This window comes from Chiloscyllium plagiosum, chromosome 17, assembly GCF_004010195.1.
Source record: "Chiloscyllium plagiosum isolate BGI_BamShark_2017 chromosome 17, ASM401019v2, whole genome shotgun sequence".
Classification (NCBI taxonomy): Eukaryota; Metazoa; Chordata; class Chondrichthyes; order Orectolobiformes; family Hemiscylliidae; genus Chiloscyllium; species Chiloscyllium plagiosum.
In genome coordinates, this window is record NC_057726.1 from 66,988,290 (window position 1) to 67,008,099 (window position 19,810).

Here is a 19,810-nt window from a genome sequence, read left to right on the forward strand (position 1 = left end):
ACATCGATTCTCCTGTTCCCTGGATGCTGCCTGACCTGCTGCGCTTTTCCAGCAACACATTTTCAGCTCTGATCTCCAGCATCTGCAGACCTCACTTTCTCCTCAAGTTCCCATAATAACCAGATCATCTTTGTTGTAATGTTGATTGAGGAATAAATATCTCGCTGCTCTTTGAGATACTGCCATGGATCTCTTACTTACATTTCAGAGACTAGTGAGGTCTTGGTTTAACATCACCTCTGAAAGGCAACACTTCTGACAGTGCAGCATTCCCTCAATTCTGATGCCAGGAGTTTCTATCTGGATTGTTCACCAAAGTCTTGCAAATGGGACTTGAACCCACACCTCCTGAATTGGAGGCAAAAGTACTGAATCAGCCACAGCTGAAATCAGAATGCCTTGGGACATGAATGAAATATGTCTTGACGTTTTAAGGGCAACCAACAGCCCTGAGCTCAGGCCAGTGAATGACTAGTTTTCCAATTCACCTGGGTTCTTCACCCTGTGGGAAACACAGCACTAAGCCCTGATCTCATATTCTTCTCCCCACTTTGCTAGGTTGCAGAAAACAATTACCTGGCCCTGCAGGATTTCTTCAGTAAGTTCCCCAACTTCACAAGCAATGATTTCTACATCTTTGGTGAAAGCTATGGAGGCATCTATACACCGACCCTGAGCCTGAAAATTGTGGATGGACCAGCTAAGATTAACTTCAAGGTATTTTGCAATTCCTTCTACTGTAGACTTGTATCTGTCTCTTTTGGTTCCCCAGCCCTGTGTTCCTCTAGCTGTCATTGTTGGATGGAGAGTCTCCATTGTAATCAAGAACACTAACCTTACCCCTATACTCTGAACATAAGACTGAAGCATTAGCGAAAGGGGTGTTAATGTGAAAAATAAAGACCCTGTATTTCATATTTTATCACACCATCCCAAAGAGCCTTTCAGCCACTGAGCTATTGATTAGGTGTAACCATTATTGTAATATAGGATACACAGCAGCCAATTTGGGCACAGGGAGTTATCACCAATGTTGTAATGGCTGGAGAAATCTGATTTCTCTGGGGGGAAATTGTCCAGAACATAATGGCAAACCACCCAGCTGTACTTTTGGAAAATAATATGGTGGGATCTCTCATTGCCACCTGAGAGGACAAAGCAGAGACTAGGCTTACTGCTTCTTCACACTCCTCTCTGGTGAAGAATTCCCTTCATTGTGTCAGCATGTCAGATTTCAGTTTTGTTCTCCAGTGTGTACATTGGGAATCAAGCCCACTATGCTCTGGACTGGGGGTGAGAATGGTCCTTATTAGCTGCAGTGATTCCATGTGTTGGAGGTCAGGCGCAGTGGGAAGCATCCAATGCCTGGTGTGCAGTGAATACCAACACTTGATATGACGAAGTAAGTTATTAGGGTGGAATGTGGGCAGGAGCTAAGCTTGTTGTGGTGAAACTATGTTCCATGTTCTAGGGCTTTGCAGTTGGGAATGGACTAAGCAGCTTATATTATAATGACCAGTCACTCGTCTACTTTGGATATTACCATGGACTCTTTGGGGACACGTGAGTATTAAACTGAGCACATTAAATCACAGTGTGTGGTCGGTCTAAAACAGGTGACCACTCTCACCCAGTCTGAAATGTTGCACAGACCAGGCTTGACCTGTTCAATGTGGACAACCTGTTCCATTGAAGGAGCCAGGCTTCCATTTCTCAGCACTGTCACCTCCTGGAGATGGTGTTTGTGAAATGCTTCATGGACTGGCTGCTGCCATTGCAGGTTACTTCTGCTGGTTATTGAAGATTGTTCAGAGGCCACTATAAATCCATTTTCCTAGTGATGTCTGTCTGAGGAACCTGACTTATATATTTTGTTCAGTCTGAAGAACGATCATTTACCACTACAGCTTCCTGTCACTCAGCCACTTTGTATACAAGTTGTCACTGTCCTTTTTTGCTCTGACTTTTTGAAAGATATAAAGGAACATTTCTGATGAAAAATACAGGCAATGCAAAAGTTATAGAACACCTGCGATGGAGAACTTAAAATTACCTTAAAATATGCATTAGAATAGTTGTTGGCTTGTGAAGATTTCCAAGTGTTTGTTTAAGAAAAAATTCTACAGCAGTATGTGCCTTTCCAATTTCAATAGGACTGAAAAGGGAAAATAAGAGGGGCTGATTGTTAACAGGAAAGAGAATCCAAAGGTGCCTACAGAAATATAAATGAGTGAGTGAAAAAAAAGGAGGTCTGGGACTGATTAGGGACTAAATGGAGATTAGTGTGTGGGTATGATTGGGGTCTTAATTATCTTTGCATTGTCTTTACCAGGCAAGAAGACACAGTCTGTGTGATGAAGGGAGAGGTAGTTTAGACACTTGTCTTGTGAACAGAGGTTAAACAGGTTGGGAGTCTACATACTGGAGTTTAGAAGAATGTGTGAGAGATGATCGCCCTGAAACACACAGGATTCTTCAGGGCGTTGACAGGGTAAATGCTGAGAGGTTGGTACCCCTCACAAGAGAGACTAGAACTACAGGGCATAGCCTGAGAATAAAGGGGCCCCAATTTAAGATTGAGATGAGGAGTGATATTTTTAAGGGTTAAGTCTTTGGAACTCCTTGTCACAGAGAACTATGGGGATAGAGTCCTTGTGTATATTCAAGGCTGAGATAGATAGATTCTTGCTCAATCTGGGAATCAAGGTTATGGGGAAGACACCCATGGGAAAGTAAATGTGAGGAATGTCAGATTAGCCAAGGTCTCCTGAATGGCAGAGCAGGCTTGAGGGGTCAAACAGCCTATTCGTTTCTTCTTGCCTTATGGTCTAAGGGTTTAAGTTGGATATGGAGGAGCTATTTTTGGTCGGCATGGACCAATTTGAGCCAAAGGGCCTGTCTCCATGCTGTAGGACTCCATGGTCCTATTGGATAGGCTGCCTAAATTTGATAGGTCACCAGAGCTGGTTTTGAAGGATAATGAGGGAAGCCAGGATGGAAAATGTAAAAGACTAAAGATTTGTAAATATTTTTCCAAAAGAAAGTGTCAAGGTAAGCCCAGAAGGTACAGGTCAGTCAATTTAACTTTTGTGTTGGGGAAGCTTCTAGAAACAATCATTCGGAGCAAATGTAATTGTCACTTGGGTTAATGTTAAGTATGGAAACCCAGCACTGATATATTATGAGAAATCACGTTTAGCTAAATGGATTGAGCTTTTCAATTGAGTAACAGACAGATGATGATAGTAATGCATTTCATGCAATGTATACTAACATCCAAATAATGTTTGATACAACGCCACATAACAAACTTGGGAAAAGAGTTATAATAAAAGATAGTAGCAACATTGATTCAAAATTGGCTGAATGACAGAACAACCAGTAATGGTTAATAGTTGTTTCTTGGACTAGTGGGAGGTTTGTAATGGAACACCCCAGGAGTTGGTAATAGGGCCCCTGCTTTCCCTGATGTATTGTAACGACCAACACTAGGGTGTGCAGGGCATGCACACTGTAGTGAGAGTCATTTTGGTTGGAAAAATGCTAAGGGGCCATATAAAATAAATGGTTCTATTCCAAAGGGATCGCCGAGGGACCATATAAAATAAATGGTACTGTTCTAAAGGGATTGCAAGAGCAGATAAACCTGGGCATGAGTTATTGAAAGATGGCAAGGTAGGTTGAGTGAAGTTAGTGAAGCATGCAGCATTTTTGAGAACTAAATACTTAGAGTAGAAAAGCAAGGAAGTTATAATAAGCCTGCATAAAAGACCGCAACTGGAATACTATATTCAGTTCTGGGTGTTCTGCCACCATCATACAGGCTTTTGTCTCTAGCCGGCAATGCTGTGCTGAAGGGGATTGACAATGGGGGGAGAAAAGGTTCCTCATGCAGGGCAATCCAGCATACAAGATCTAAAATAAGGGGCAGCAGATTTAAAACAGAAATGAGGAGAAATTACTTCTCTATGGATGCTGAGACATTGAGTAAATTTGAGGCGAGAGAGTTTTAATGGGTAGTGGATTGAAGGGTGATGGAGAGTAGGCAGGAAAGCGGAGTTGAGGCCACGATGAGATCAGCCTTGATTGTATCAAATGGAGCAGCTTGAGGGGCTGAATGGGCTACATATTCTCCTTGTTCTTCTTGATGCTGATGCAGCAATGCTTATGTTCGTTTCCATGACGTAGGAATTAAAAATGCATTGAAGAGTCAAAATATGTTAATTACAGCTCCTCCTGGTGTCTACATACGATGCAGTCATAGGCAGTTCAGTGTCTGGCCTAATGCTAAGTTTTTCAGTCACAAAAGAAGTCCTATTTACGAAGGAGACTGAGACCTTTTATACCTCAGGTCATATGCCATGATACTCTGAGGATGACATGAGTGTGTCTCTTAAGAGGTATGTTGTATATGATCCCCTACAACGTCGGGCACCAGATTGTGTTTTTAATTTTTTATTTACTCTTTCTTTTCTGGGATGTAGCTGTCGCTGACTAGGTCACCATTTATAGTCTGTCCTTAATGGAAAATTGGAATTGTTTTCCATGGAGAAGGGAAGGCCAAGAGGAAATGTAATCGATAGCTTTAAAATTGAAGGGCCTAGATTGAATATACAGAGGAACCTTGATTATCCGAAGGATGTGGGTGGGGAGTGTTTTGTTCGGATAATCGAATGCCGAATAACACAGTTTAGCTAAGCATCGGGACCTTGCAATCTTGTTCGGATAATCCGAAATTCAGATAATCAAATGTCGGGTAATCGAGATTCCTCTTTATAGGAGAGACTGTTCTCATTGATAGAAGGATGGAGAAGCTGAAGGCACATTTCAGGTAATTGCCAAAAGAAGTCATGGAGTCATGAGGAGAAACATTTTCATGTCGTAGTGTTTAGGATCTGGAATGCACTGGAGGTAGAGTCACTCGAGGCATTGGATTATTATCTGAAAAGGATACAGGTTCCTGGGAGAAAGTGAGGGTGTGGTAATTGTTTGGATCCTTCAGAGAATCAGCATAGGCATGATCTGCTAAATGGTTACAGCAGAGAAGGGAGACCATTCTATGATGAAAATGAAGCAAGCCTGTTATATGCACTTCACCGAACATCTTTTGGAAATCTGTGTATGCCACATCAATAACATTAACAACATTAACCCTCTCAGTTACTCTACCAAAAAGAGCAAAGTTAGTTAAATGCGATTTCACATGTAAATCAGCACTGGCTTTCTCTCATTTACATTTATTCAAATGACTGAGTTACTTTTGTTTAGAATTCTAGTTCCTGAAAACTTTCCCACCATTGACTGTGTCTTATAATTGTTGGGCTTATTCTTCAAACGCGTGCTAGAAACAGAGGATTGTTAACATTTGCAATTTTCCAGTCTTCTATGAAGATGTCTGTATGAAAAGAGGACTGAACATCTCCAGCCAATACCTTCCCAATATCCAACATTACTTCCCTCAGTAACCTAGGATGTATTCCACAAGACCTGTGGACTTTGCAACAAAATGCAATAAGCCTTTCTGGTATTCCCCTCAGATTTTTAACCCCTTTACTGAATAGACACCTCCTCTTTCACTGTGGCAGTATTTCCTTCTTTGGTTAGAAACAGTTTGTCAACCTCATTGAGTGGCTCATGCCCTATACCTCCTTGTCAGGCCTGTTTTCTTTGGTCTCTGATCAGCCTCACCACTCCTCTCCATCTATGTGTTTTGAAATAATAGGGTGCAAGAAGATATTTTTGGAATTCCGCTTATGTTTGCTGGCTGGCTCTTCTCAGTTCTCTTTGCTTCTCTTGTTTCCCTTTCTTACTAACACTCTGAACTTCATACACCAAACCTTTTATTATCTGACATCTATGGGACGAGGAGTGTGCCAGTTGATCAAGAGGCCCACATAATCCATGTAAAAAAACACACTGAGGAATAAAACTGAGATGCAGGGAGTAGACACATCACTGATATACCTTATTTTAGTGATTTATGCTGTAAATAATAATGCAACTTTGCCTTAAATAAAACTTACCAGCAGAGCGTCTCCGCACTCACACCATCAACTGACTACTTGGGCATGGCACGGTGTCAAATACTTCCGGTATTTGAGGTATATCATATTTGCCAGTTTATGGAGAGGGCCAGCTGAGAAGGTGCTGGTTAAAACACAGTTTGCTGTATGTATATAAATATCAACTGGCCCTCAATTGTATTACCAACCAGACTTCTGTCGTAGCCTCCTTTTTTCTGCTTCACCTTTGCTTGTTTTAGAAGGTGCTCCGATTTTGCTTTCCTTTCCTTACCCTTTTTATCCACTTTTTAAATACTTTCTTGAACTTTTGTGGCTGGAATATTCAGTGTCCAATCCTGTCCTTTTTGGAGCTGGATCTCTCATATCACCACAACCTCATCGGGCAGTTTGGCTGGGCTGAGAAGGGAAGGAAATGTCTTCAGAGTGTCTGACTCTGAGCACATGTAGGTACAATCCAACTTCATTATCTGGATCACATCACCTATCTTTCTTTCTTTCTTTCTTTCTTCCCTGCTAAAGATTGTGGAACAGACTGAACAGATACTGCTGCAAGAATGGATCCTGCAACTTCTTCAACAACACCAACATTAACTGCCGAGAAACGGTACGGTTTCCTGTCCGTTCAGCTTGCTTGCTAGCAGTATGAGTCTTCACTGGAGACATACAAAAAAAAAGAGACTTGTGGTTATGTGGCGCCTTTTCCAATTTGAGAACCTCTTTCAAAGCCACTGAGGCAGTGGGGAGACAATGCCTCGTGGTTATTTCACGTGACTTTTAATCCAGAGACCAAGGCAATGTCCTGGGGACCTGGATTCAAATCCCACCATGGCAGATGGTGGAATTTGAATTCAATAAAAATCTGGGATCATGAAACTGTTGCCGATTGTTATTGAAGCCCATCTGGATTGCTAATGTGAAGGAAATCTGCCGTTCTTATCCAGTCGGGGTCTCCATGTGACTCCAGATCCACAGCAATTTGATTGACTCTTAAATTGCCCTTTGGGCAATAAATACAACATCAACATCTTGTAAATAAATGAGAAACAAGACAATTTTGAAGTCTAGTTACAGTTATAAATAAGGCAATCAGTTTGCATTCAGTCAGGCCTCTTAAAAAGCAATATGATACTCGCCAGATCATCAGGGTTTTAGTGATGCTGACTAAAGGGAAAAGGGCTGGGATATTAAAAGAAAGCCATATGGAAGGGGAAGCTACCCAAGGATATGTTGAGAGGTAATTGCTTGTACATTCCAGACGACAGCCTATTTGGGTTCTGCAGCACTCCTTTGTATAAAATCCCAGAGCTCCAAAGGAAGCCACTCAGCCCATTGAATCTGTGTTGGCTATTTGGAAGAGCGACCTGATTGGGTCCATGCCTTGCCATTTCCCCAGACACTTTCAGATTTTTCCTTGCCAAGTGTTTTTCAAATCCCCTTTTGGAAGTTAGTGTTGAATCTGCAGGGCATTTTAAATAATCTTGTTACATCAGAAATATTTTGAGTTTCTCATCTACTTCTAGTTCTCTTGCCCTGCACCCCTCATCACTATCAATTTAGGTGTTCTAATCTAACTGCCCTGCCAATAGAACAGGGAACTACTCCAACGGAACATTTGAGAATTTTGAACACCACTATTAAGTCTTCTCCTGACCACCTCTGCAAAAATGAAACCATCCCAGTTTACCAAATTCTCCAATAACTAAAGTCCCTCATTTTTGTCTGCCATGAGGCTGGTACAATTACAGTGTTTAAAAGGCATCTGGATGGGTATATGAATAGGGTGGTTTTAGACAGAAATGGGCGAAGTGCTGGCAAATGGGACTAGATTAGTTGAGGATATCTAGTCGGCATGGACAAGTTGGACTGAAGTCTATGACTATGATTCTATGCTGGTAAACCTTTCTGTTCAATTGATACACTACATCTGTTAATGCCTAACCAGTGAATTTCATATTAAGAAACAGTTACATTTATATAGTGCCTTTCATAACAACAGTACTTAAGGTTGTAACAGCTAGTGAAATCCTTTTATAGTGGAGTCACTGTTCTATAGGAAACATGGCAGTGTATTTCTACTCAAGATCCCCCAGACAGCAGTGTAACGTTGGCCAGGTGACCTGGTTTTAATGATGCTGATTTAAGGATAATTATTGGCAAGGTCACTGAGGGAAACCTGCTGTACTCTATTTCAAATAATACCATAGGTTCCATCCACCTGAGCGAGCTCTGAAAATGCCACACTCAGCACAAACTTCTTGCTTTTGCACTTCCTACCTCTAAATGTATAAACCGAGAATTCTGTTATGTTTTTATTAGGCTTGTCAACTTGACCTTCTGTCTTCATAGATTTGTGTGTATGTGACCATTCAGTTATGTACATGTACGTTCCCAATTGATGAGTGACACAGGTATGGTTTAAAGATCGCATGATAATGGATACAGGATTGCCTGGTAAAACAGACAATAAACAAATTATTTTCTTTACAGTTGGAGGAAGTCTTTATGATAATCTACAACAGTGGGCTCAACATGTATTCACTGTACATGGACTGTGCTGGTGGAGTACAGAAAAATAACATGCGCTTCCTCAAAGACCTTCAGAGCCTCTTCCAATTTTACCAGTTTGAAGTAATGGAGGTAAAAACTGTCTTTTTATTCTGTGTAAATTCCCGATGTACTAATCCCCTTTCCATTTACTCACATTATATTGAGTCCTATTGAGCCATACCTTAAGACCATAACCAGGGAAAGAGTAGAGTCCATGCAGACCATCTGTGTGTGAAGCCAGAAGACGTTGGTAGGGTATTAAACAAGTCTGTTTACTTTGGAGAAGGAGGATGTTTGTACAGAATTCAGGATGAGGGCCCGAGGTCCTTGAGTACTTTGACATGAGGAAAGAGGAGGTAATGGAGATTTTGGCAGGCTAAAAGTGGACAAGTCCCCATATCCAGATGATTTTATCCTGCTGCTGTGGGAGACAAGGGAGGAAATTATAGGGGCTCTGACTCAAATCCCTGATTCCTGTCGACCACAGGACTGAAGGATAACTAATATAGTTCCACTTTTCAAGAAGGGTGGTAGATATAGACCAGGGAATTACACACCCACAAGTTCCTCAGTGGTAGGGAAACTATTTGAGAAAATTCTAGAAGAAGGAATTAACCTCCATTTGGGAAGGCATGGTTTGATCAAGGATAGTCAGCATATGTTTGTCAGAGGGATGTCATTCCTCACAAATTTGGGATTTTTTGAGGTGGTGATCAGGTGTGTAGAAGAGGGTAATGTAATTTATGTGGATTTCAGCAAAGCCTTTGACAAGGTCCCCTATGTGGGACTGATTAAAGAAAGTAAAAGCAGTTGGGATTTGGGATAACTTGGCAAGTTGGATCTAAAATTGGCTTGGTGACGGAAGACAGATGGTAGGTGTAGAGGCCTGTTGTGTGACTGGAGGCCAGTGTCCAGTGGTGTACTAGAGGAATCAGTGCTGTTCTAGAAACAACAATATAAAGGCAGTGCCTGGGTTGTGCACAGGTTCCATTCTGGAGTCTGTTCGCAAGTTGATTTGTATGCAAGTGGAACGCTATACAGGACAATATAAAGAAGCTGTTTGTAAATACAAGAAATGTTTGTATGTCGGGTTTTTAGAATAATATTGTTTTTGTAAGTATGACCCCCTGTAGAAGAAAATGTGGAGGTGGGCTTTGATAGGTAAGTCTGTGGTTGACTCTGAGGAAGAAGGTCTTGAGTTACAGGAAGTTATAAATGGATTCATCAGATTGGCAGGTCAGTGGAAGATGGAATTTAACTCTGAAAAGTGTGAGGTGATGCACTTTGGAAAAATTCACAAAATGAATGTTAGAACACTAGGAAGCACTAAGAAATGGAAGCATCTTGGGTTTCTTTTTCACAGATTCTTGGAAGTGGCAGAGCAGGTTAAAAGGGTACTTAAGAGGGCATACAGGATGCTTGCCTTTACCAGACATTGCAAAGATTCTAAGAGCAGGAAGACTTCAAGGCTAGGGGCACATTTTTAAGGTGAGAGGAGAGAGATTTAAAATAGACATAACAGGCAAATGCTTTTACACAGAAGGTGTTTCATGCGTGGAATGAACTCCCTGGGAAAGTGGTGGATGTGGGTAAAATTACAATGTTTAAAATCAATTTGGATAGGTATATGAATAGAAAAGGTTCTGGAGGGATATGGGCCAGGAGCAGGCAGGTGGGACTAGTTTAGTTTGGGATTCTGATCAGCATGGACTGGTTGGAGCGAAAGGTCTGTTTCTTCACTGTATGACTCTGATGGTTGAGCTAAGCAGGACTTTGGTTAGGCCATAGCCGGAGTACTGTGTGCAGTTCTGGTCACCACATGCTAGGAATGATCTGATTGTACTGGAGAGGGTGCAGAGGAGACTCACCAGGGTGCTGCCTGGGTTGGAGCAGGACACCTATAAAGAGGCTTGTGTTGTTTTCTTTGTTGGACTAAACCAGGTTGTGGGGGAACCTGATAGAGGTGGATACGATTATGAGGGGCATGGACAGGATGGATAAAAAGCCACTGTTCCCTTTAGTTGAAGGGTCAGTACAAGGAGGGAGGGGGGGGGCATAATTTTAAAGTGAAAGGCAGGAGTTATAGAGAGGATTTGAGGAAAAGCAGTTTCACCCAGAGGGTGCTATGGGTCTGAAATACACTGCCTGGGAAGGTGGTTAGGCAGAAAATCTGACAATCTTTTTTAAAAAAAATTATTTGGATGAGCACTTGAAATGTCAGAACGTTCAAGGCTTATGGACCAAGTGCTGGGAAGTGGGACTCGTGTAGATTTTGGTGCAGATTTTGTCAATGTAATTACAATGGGTCGAAAGGCCTCTTCTGCACTGTGATTCTATGGTTCTTACCATTAGCTCCATTTCTACAGAATCCCAATGGACACAACCCCTTCCCATTCTCTTCAATTTGACAGATCTCAATGGTCCATTTTGATAGTTCCTGAGTAAAATTCATACTAGGTTCTTCAGTACATTTTTGTAACAATCTTGCTGATCTTTCTGTGCTAATCTAGGTTTAGTTGTTTTGCATGAATAGCTTCTTGTGGTATATTTTTCCGTTGTAAGTCACTAAAGCTTCCTTACCAGGACTCCAATGATTCCAGTAACTTGGTTCCTCCGTGTATTAACGGTACAGCTCAGAATGCATGGCTAAATCGTGCAGATGTGAGAAAAGCCCTTCATATTCCACAATTTGTCCCAACATGGGATATCTGCAGGTAAGAGAACACTTTCATTGGCTACCTTGATTTAATCCCCTTTCCTAACAAAAATCTCTCCCATCAAGTACCTTTTCAAACAATAAATTAACCACCTTTTTTTTATAGATCATCCTTCCCTATTCTAAATTGAATATGGCTTTCATTTTGATTTATGTACTCTAACCAGAGCTAAACTATCTTTTCCCTGGCAGTGATGTGGTTGGTGAAAAGTATGAGCGTGTCTATGCCACAATGCGTGACTTCTACGTGAAGCTGCTCAGTAAGGGTCTCCGTGTGCTGGTCTACAATGGGGACACGGACATGGCTTGCAATTTCCTGGGCGATAACTGGTTTGTTCAGTCATTGAATCAGAAGGTACGCAGGAGTCAATTTTTTTATTTCTCCCTGCTGGGCAGATTCTGGCACAGTGGGGTGATAGTATATATGTCAGCAAGGTTCTTGCAAGTCACTAATATGGGAAAAATAGCATTGAGCCTTTGCAGTCAGGGCAGAAGCTCTGCCTTTGAACTCCAGTAAGAACTGAGCTGTAGATGTGTCATTCCCAAATGTCTGATTTAACTACGTGACTGTTTTCCCACAGAAAACTCAAGACTATCAACCGTGGATTTACAATAAACAGATCGCAGGGTTTTACGAACAGTTCGGGAACCTTACTTTCCTGACTGTCAAGGTAACTCAAACATATTTGTATCAATGTTCATTTAGAATTAGCAGGATCTTTTGTGTAGTCATGACAGTGATACTCAGGATAAGAGTGTAACATGAGGTAGTCTGATCACTATATCACATAACAAAGCAAGTGTGATTATTGGGCTTAACTGAGAAAGGAATACTTGTAGCACATTTTTCTACCTTTTGCATGGTCCAAGAATTTAAAGTTGGCAAATGATTGAACGTCAATTGCCCTTTGCAGAACTTCTAAACTTGTACTATGTTGCATGGAGACCAAATTTCCTAATTTCACTCCTGAAAGATCTGACTTATCTTTTACCACTTGTCTCCTAGTCCTAGATTCTGCAAAAAAAATTGTTTTTTTTCTATTCAAGCTTAATATCTTGAATATATTAATTGTCATCATCCTCCTCTCCCCCCCCCCCCCCCCCCCCCCCCCCCTCCCACATAATTCCTGAATTCTGTGGAATACAGCACTAGTTAAGTTAATCTCTCCTTGTAACTTAACCAACATGGTATGGTTGGTGAACAATGTGCTTTACTTAAGTGAATTCTAAAATTGGGAATTTGGTGCCAATGGGAATCTGAGGCAAAGGTGGAGGGGGGGGGCTGCTTTTTTATTCTTTTACTTCCCTCTTTAATTTCCAAAGTTTAGAATCCTTCGGCCCAACAAGTCCACACCGACCCTCCAAAGGGTAACCCATCCAGACCCATTCCCCTACTACTTTACATTTACCCCTGACTAATGCACCTAACCTACGTATCCCTGAACACTACGGGCAATTTAGCTTGGCCAATTCGCTTAACCTGCACATCTTTGGACTGTGGGAGGGAACTGGATTACCTGGAGGAAACCCATGTAGACACGGGGAGAATGTGCAAACTCCACACAGACAGTCACCCAAGGCTGAAATCAAACCCGGGTCCCTAGTGCTGTGATGCAGCAGTGCTAACCACTGAGCCACCGTGCCATCCTCATTAGGCATTAATTAGTTATTTTATTTCTTTACTTATTTCATTAAGCAGTTAGTAAATAAGGATACATAGAATAGGAATGATGCTCTGCTGAGAGAGTTTGAAGAGTTAGGGTCCAAATTAAAGCACACATTCAAAAATGGTGATTTCTGGAATGTTAAACTCAAACCAAAGAATCATACTGTACAAACAATATCCCAGACATTTGTACATTCTCCCCGTGTCTGTGTGGGTTTCCTCCGGGTGCTCCGGTTTCCTCCCACAGTCCAAAAGATGTGCAGGTCAGGGAAGTGGCAATGCTAAATTGCCCCTAGTGTTTAGGGATGTGTAGGCTAGATGCATTAGTCAGGGGTAAATTAGATTAGATTAGATTAGATTAGATTACTTACAGTGTGGAAACAGGCCCTTCGGCCCAACAAGTCCACACCGACCCGCCGAAGCGCAACCCACCCATACCCCTACAAATGTAAAGTGATAGGGTGGAGGAATGGGTCTGGGCGGATTACTCTTCAGAGGGTTGGTGTGGACTTATTGGGCCAAATGGGCTGTTTGCACACTGTAAGGATTCTATGACACACTGTCCTTGGAGGAAGCACTAAGAGTGGTAAGGGCACAGAACTACTCTGGGTGGGTGACGTCACAATCCAGCACCGCTACTGACCAAGCTGGTTGAGTCCTAATGGACACAGATGTTGGACTGCTTTTGCGCCAAGTGGTGAGGGAACCAACCAAGGGAAAACAGACTTGACCACATCCTTGCCTGCCGCAGATACAGTTCTTATGAAGTCCCTGTCTTCCTGTTGAGAATACCCTCCACTGTGTTGTGTGACACTACCACTGTGCTAAATGGGAAAGATTTTGAACAGAGGCTTGCAACTAAAGATTGGCTGTCCATAAGCTCAGAACACATTCTGTAACCTCGAGCTTGGCATAGCCTCCACTCTACCATTACCATCACACAGATCATCAACCCTGTCTCAATGAAGAGTGCCCCAGGCATATCTGAAAACTGGATATCACCTTGATGAATCTATAACAGAGGATTACTTTCATGCCAAACAGCAGATCTGCAAAATGATTAACCAATTCCACAGACATGGATCAGGTGTAAACTTTGCACTCCTACCACATTTGGTCACTAATATTGGGAGGCAATTCAACAACTCACTGGAGGAGGCTCCACAAATATCCCCATCCTCAAGGATGGAAGATCCCTGTAGGTCAATGCAAAAGGTAAGGCTGAAGCATTGACAACATTCTTCAGCCAGAAGTACCAAGTAGGTGATCCATCTTGGCCTTCTCCAGAAGTCCCCAACATCGCTGAAGCCAATTCACTACATCTCATATGAAGAAACTGTTAGAGATACTGGATAATTCAAAGGATATGGGGTCCTGACAATATCCCAGCAATAGTACTGAAGACCCATGTTCCTAGCACAGCTCTTCCAATGCAGCTACAACACTAACTCTACCCAATATTGAGGAAGATTGCTCAGCTATGTCCTATACAGAAAAAGCATAACCAACCCAACCTTGCCAATTGTCACTCATTAGTCCACTCCTCAACAGTGCCATCAAGCAGCATTTGCTTAACTGCAACCTGCTAAATGACGTTAAGTTTGCATTCCAAAAATGCGACTCACTCAGCTTCTGACCTCATGACAGCAAACATGGAGAAAAGAGCTGAACTGGGGTGAGAGTGGCTGCCCATGAAATTAAGGCTGCATTTGACTGAGAGTGGCATAGGGACCCCCAACAAATCAAGAGCTAATGGGAATTGGTCGGAGTGCGACAAGGGGCCTCTCCATCTGGTTGTAGTCTACTGGGGAAGATACGTTCCAAGGGAAGATAATTTTTTTTTTTGTTGGTGGGTCATCTCTGCTCCAGGGTGTCACTGCTGATGTGCAATTATCAACGAACCTGGAGAAGCAATGGTTCCGCTCCATTTGCAACTCCTCTGATACTGAAGCAGTCCGTGTCCAAATATAGCAAGACCTGGACAATCTCCAGGCTTAGCCTGTCAAGTGGTAATTAAGGTTCATGCCTCTCAAATGTCAGTCAATGACCATATTGAACAGGAGATGCTAAACATCATCCTTGACACTTCAATAGGATTACCATCACCGAAACCCTAACTGCCAGCATCCTGGGAGTTATCATCGACCAGAAATTGAACTGGAATAGCCATATTAATATTGTGTATACTAGTAGATCAAACACACTTCCTGACTACTTAAAGCCTGTGTACCATCTACAAGCCAGGAGTGTGATGGAATACTCCCCACCTGCCTGGATATGTACAGCTCCAACAACACTGGGTGGCACGGTGGCACAGTGGTTAGCTCTGCTGCCTCACAGCGCCAGAGACTCGGGTTCAATTCCCGCCTTAGGCGACTGACTCTAACTGCCAGCATCCTGGGAGTTATCATCGACCAGAAATTGAACTGGACTAGCCATATTAATATTGTGTATACTAGTAGATCAAACACACTTCCTGACTTCTTAAAGCCTGTGTACCATCTACAAGTCAGGAGTGTGATGGAATACTCCCCACTTGCCTGGATATGTACAGCTCCAACAACACTCAAGCTTGACATCATCTAGGACAAAGCAGCCCCCTTGATTGGCACTACATCCACAAATATCCACATCCTCCACCATCGACACTCAGCAGCAGCAGTGTGTACTATCTCCAAGATGCAGCAGTTCACCACAGCTCCTCAGACAGCACCTTCCAAAGCCACAACCATTCTGAATGTAGAAGGATAAGGGCAGCAGAGACATGGGAATCCCATCACCTGCAGGTTCCCCTCCAAGCGTCTCATCATCCTGACTTAGAAATATATCGCTGCTCCTTCACTGTCATTGAGTCAAAATCCTGGAAATTCCTCCCTAAGGGCACTGTGGGTCAACCCACAACACTTGAAATGTAATGGTTAAGAAGGCAGCTCACCCCCAACCTTCTTGAAGACTGCGTGTCAAAACACATTGGCTCAGCCTGTGAAGCTTCATATCGCCAAAATGGAGTTTATTTTTAGAAATCACTACGATCATTCTTTGATCAATTTTTCTCACTCAGACTGTTAACGAAATCTGGCTTATTACTCAACACACAATCTAATGTACCATCATCTTGTTGATACTATAACACTACTGGTGAATATTTAATCTAAACACAGTTGGGATTCACAAAATTATTCCTAATGTGTTAGTCATCATATTGCAATCTGTACGCAGGCAAACATTCCTCATTTTCAACCACTCTGCCTCTGCACAACTGCTGAGATTTGATAAGCATGTAGCAATGTCCAGCTATTACAAGGGAGCTCCTACTGAGTCTTACATCCTGGCCTATTTGTTCATTCTACCCAGAAAGTCTCCATTTGCAGCTTACCCTTTCATTAAAACCTCTTACCATGTCATCACATCGCAGAGTGCTTGTCCCTCTACCGTTTTCCACATCTTTCCTGCGGACATTATAACCTGATCTATTTATATCCTATTACTAACAGTCTTGCAGCCACATCTCGGTAATGGTTGCCATGTCAACCCTCCAAGTTGAATTTGTGACTATAATTCATTTAATTTGTTCCTTTATACTCTACATATTTCTGTAATGAAAATATATTAGGATCATCCTCCCTAAAATGCACTTCTATCCTAATGTTTGACTGGAATGTTTCTTATTTCTCTCTCCTCTTTAATCATTTAACATCTTTCTATTTCACCTTTGACCTCTGATGCCAAAAACAGTTTCTGGTGCTTTCTCTGCCTCATTTGCCTTCTGGTTGTTTTTGAACCATTACAGATACTAACCACCTTGGCTCTCCCTGGCTCCCCATTTAAAGTCCTTCTGACAGACCAATTTACCCATTCCACTAGCACTTTGCTCTCAGCCCAGTTCAGGCAGTGCCCATCCCATCAGCACAATTCCTTCTTGACCTATGAATAGGGATTCTTTCTGAAATCACTCTGTTATTTATTTATTATCTGTTAATGATTAATTTGAGGTGCATTAGGTAATAATAGTGATTATAACCCTTGAGGTCCTGTCCTGCATTTTAACTTCTAATTTGCTTCTTGGTCCCAAACTGGATCCTACACATCCTCCTGGTTGGAAATATCCTTCATCCTGACAATAAGAAGGTGACATAAATGTAGGACTCACTTCTGCACAGAAAGACTATCTGTCCTTCTAAATATTGAATCTTGACAACTGTCACATTACACTAGTTCCTCCTCATTGTGGCTGTTTGACAGGGTCAGTTTCTGTGATTCCTTATTCTCCATCTCCCAGGTTTTCTCTGGACTGTACGTTTGTCACGCCGCACTTCCCAAACAAACTCCCCCTCCTGATGTGTCAAAGTATTGGCAGCTCACACATGAACTTGATAACTCCAAGCCAGAGAGACTCCAGACAGCATAATTTACCATAACTCTGTTCATTAGTACAGTTTCACTGTCTTCCCAATACAAGTATCTGAGACAAAAAGCAACAGCTCCTTCTTCCTCTACACCCAGTTCTCTCATTCCAAGTTTTCTGGCTTTTTTACTGTGTTGACGAGGCACTATAGAACCATTCAGCACAACATTGGTGTCAGTGTTTGACATCTGCAATTTTTACTCTGATCCCTGTGGTACTACAATTTTTTTTTTTAGTTCCTACAGTATCTTTGTTGCACCCTGGGTTGACCTGAGATGTTGCGAGTGAACATTTCTTCTTGATCTACAGGGATCTTCACCTCTGGTAGTTTTGTACTCCTGAAATCCCTAGGGGTTCTCTGGCTCTCAGTTTTCCGAGACATTGTTGCCAGCTTGGGCGCCGATGTTCTGTATGACTTCCTTGACCCAGAATTCTCAACAAAAAGAGTCAGGAGGCAGCGATTCATCTCTCTCCAAATGGAAAGATGCAAACTGATTGGACATCCAGATAAGGCAGGGACAGCTATGGTCAGATTTGTGTCTGAATATTGGGTAGCTGGTCGGCATGGCAACATAAATAAATATAAAAGAAAGCATTGTGATGTCACAATGTTCAGGTAAAGAATCATGGACTGTTATGACGTCACTGCTCCAGTGCCCAGTGACCAAGATGTCCTGGATGCTGTCATTATGGGCTGCTTGTACTTCAGAGAGAGCAGCGGGATTAAGATGGAATTGGAGAATGGAGTTGGAGTTACCAAGGTGGTGATGATGATGACTATTGATCCTAATCCTTTGTTTCTCTTGTTTTCTCAGGGGGCTGGACACATGGTACCACAGTGGGCACCAGCACAAGCTTTGAAGATGTTTGAATCTTTCCTGTCCAACTCTGCATACTGATGAGGCTGCTGCCTCACCCTGAGTGTTTGTTGTCTACCTTGTTGCCTTATTATCAGCCACTTGTTAAATCTTTTCTTTCTTTCTCTTCCAAATGGGGTTTTATTGTGGCACAGAGACCAAAGCAAACAGCACCAAACTGACCCAAAGGAAACCAAATCCAATATGAAGGACTAGATTAGAAGCAGGACTAACAATAGTTAATGAAGAGTTGCTTTTAATAATTCAAAGAAATCTCTTTTGACACTGCAGGAGGAAGAAGAATGGAGGGATATTTAAGAGTTGTGGTACACAAATGCCAGGCAATGGTCATCTCAAACAAGCAAGAATCTAACATTGTCCATTGTCATTCAAGGGCATTACCATCACTGAATACCCCACTATCTGCGTTCTGAGGGTTTAGCATTGATTAGAAACTGAACTGCACAAGTCATTTAAGTAAAGTGATTCCAAGAGCAGGTCAGAAGCTAGGAATACTGCAGCGAGTAACTGATCTCCTAACTCCACAAACCCTGTCCACCATCGACAGTGCATAAGTCATGTGCATGATGGAATAAATCCCACTTCCTTGGATAAGAACCGCTCCAAGAACACTCAAGGAGTTTGACCCCAACCAGGACAATGTCAGCCGCCTTAACTTGGTCGTTTGTTGTCCTTCCTTTACTGGGTTATTAACCTGGAACTCCCTTCCGACAGCACTGTTTGTTCATCTGCACCACAAGAACTGCTGTCATCCAAAAAGGCAACTCACCACTAACTTTCCCCGGGCAGTAGATGACTTTTCCAGCAATGCCCACATCCAGTGAAAAAAAATTGAAAAGAAGCTCATGCTAATTGAGTCTTCTCTTACTGACACCATTTTGCGTTCTTGGAACTGCCCTTAATGCTCCAAACACCCAAATGTCTGGAGTGATACCTTCACACTGTGTCCAAGCTAGCTGTGACTTGCTACCACTGTATGACCCTATCTGGGTCTGTGTGTGTACACACTGGGAGTCATATCCGTAGGTGTCGTGAAATCAGCATTAATGTTTCAGATCCAATGACCCTGCCTTGACCCGAAATGTTAACTTTGCTTTCTCTCCACAGATGCTGCCAGATCTGCTGAGTTTTTCCAGCAATTTCTGTTTGTATGTCTGATTTACAGCATCTGCAGTTATTTTGATTTTTATTTGGGAGTAGCCTTGGGCCCAGTTCAGCTCAGTTTGGTGCTGTTGCTATTTTAGATTTTAAAAAATCCTGTTTTGGAATATTTTTGATTTTTGTAAATTTTGGGATTGCTAATCATTGGAATGTCCAAAACAATCAATCTCCAGAGGGAGCTTTTTAATTTTCTTAATGTGATTTTTTTTCTCTCACAAAGGTCTGCGACCACTTGACTAAGTTCAACAACTTTACCTCCTCCTCCAAAAAGGAGTCCTTTTAGTTGCCTTTTGGATGGGTTTGTCTGAGATACCTTACACTCAGGATAAGTTTACCATTAATTTGAGTCATCGTGTACAGCAAGTTTGAGAATGAAAGGTAGTTGGTAACCTATGGTTCCCAAAGTTTTCCACC

At 42.2% G+C, this 19,810-nt stretch overlaps 1 protein-coding gene across 2 annotated transcripts in view; it reads left to right on the plus strand.

Moving 5' to 3' along the window:
• Positions 1 to 18,339, plus strand: part of si:ch211-122f10.4 (cathepsin A-like) — a 50,490-nt gene extending 32,151 nt beyond the window's left edge. For both annotated transcript variants that reach the window (XM_043707364.1, XM_043707365.1), the window contains exons 4-11: positions 559 to 717; positions 1,472 to 1,563; positions 6,543 to 6,627; positions 8,511 to 8,660; positions 11,154 to 11,284; positions 11,479 to 11,641; positions 11,868 to 11,957; positions 18,173 to 18,339. In XM_043707364.1, coding sequence (XP_043563299.1) covers positions 559 to 717; positions 1,472 to 1,563; positions 6,543 to 6,627; positions 8,511 to 8,660; positions 11,154 to 11,284; positions 11,479 to 11,641; positions 11,868 to 11,957; positions 18,173 to 18,256 — 954 coding nt within the window. In that variant the 3' untranslated portion in view covers positions 18,257 to 18,339. The remainder of the gene's footprint in view (positions 1 to 558; positions 718 to 1,471; positions 1,564 to 6,542; positions 6,628 to 8,510; positions 8,661 to 11,153; positions 11,285 to 11,478; positions 11,642 to 11,867; positions 11,958 to 18,172) is intronic.
• The last annotated feature ends 1,471 nt before the right edge of the window (positions 18,340 to 19,810 follow it).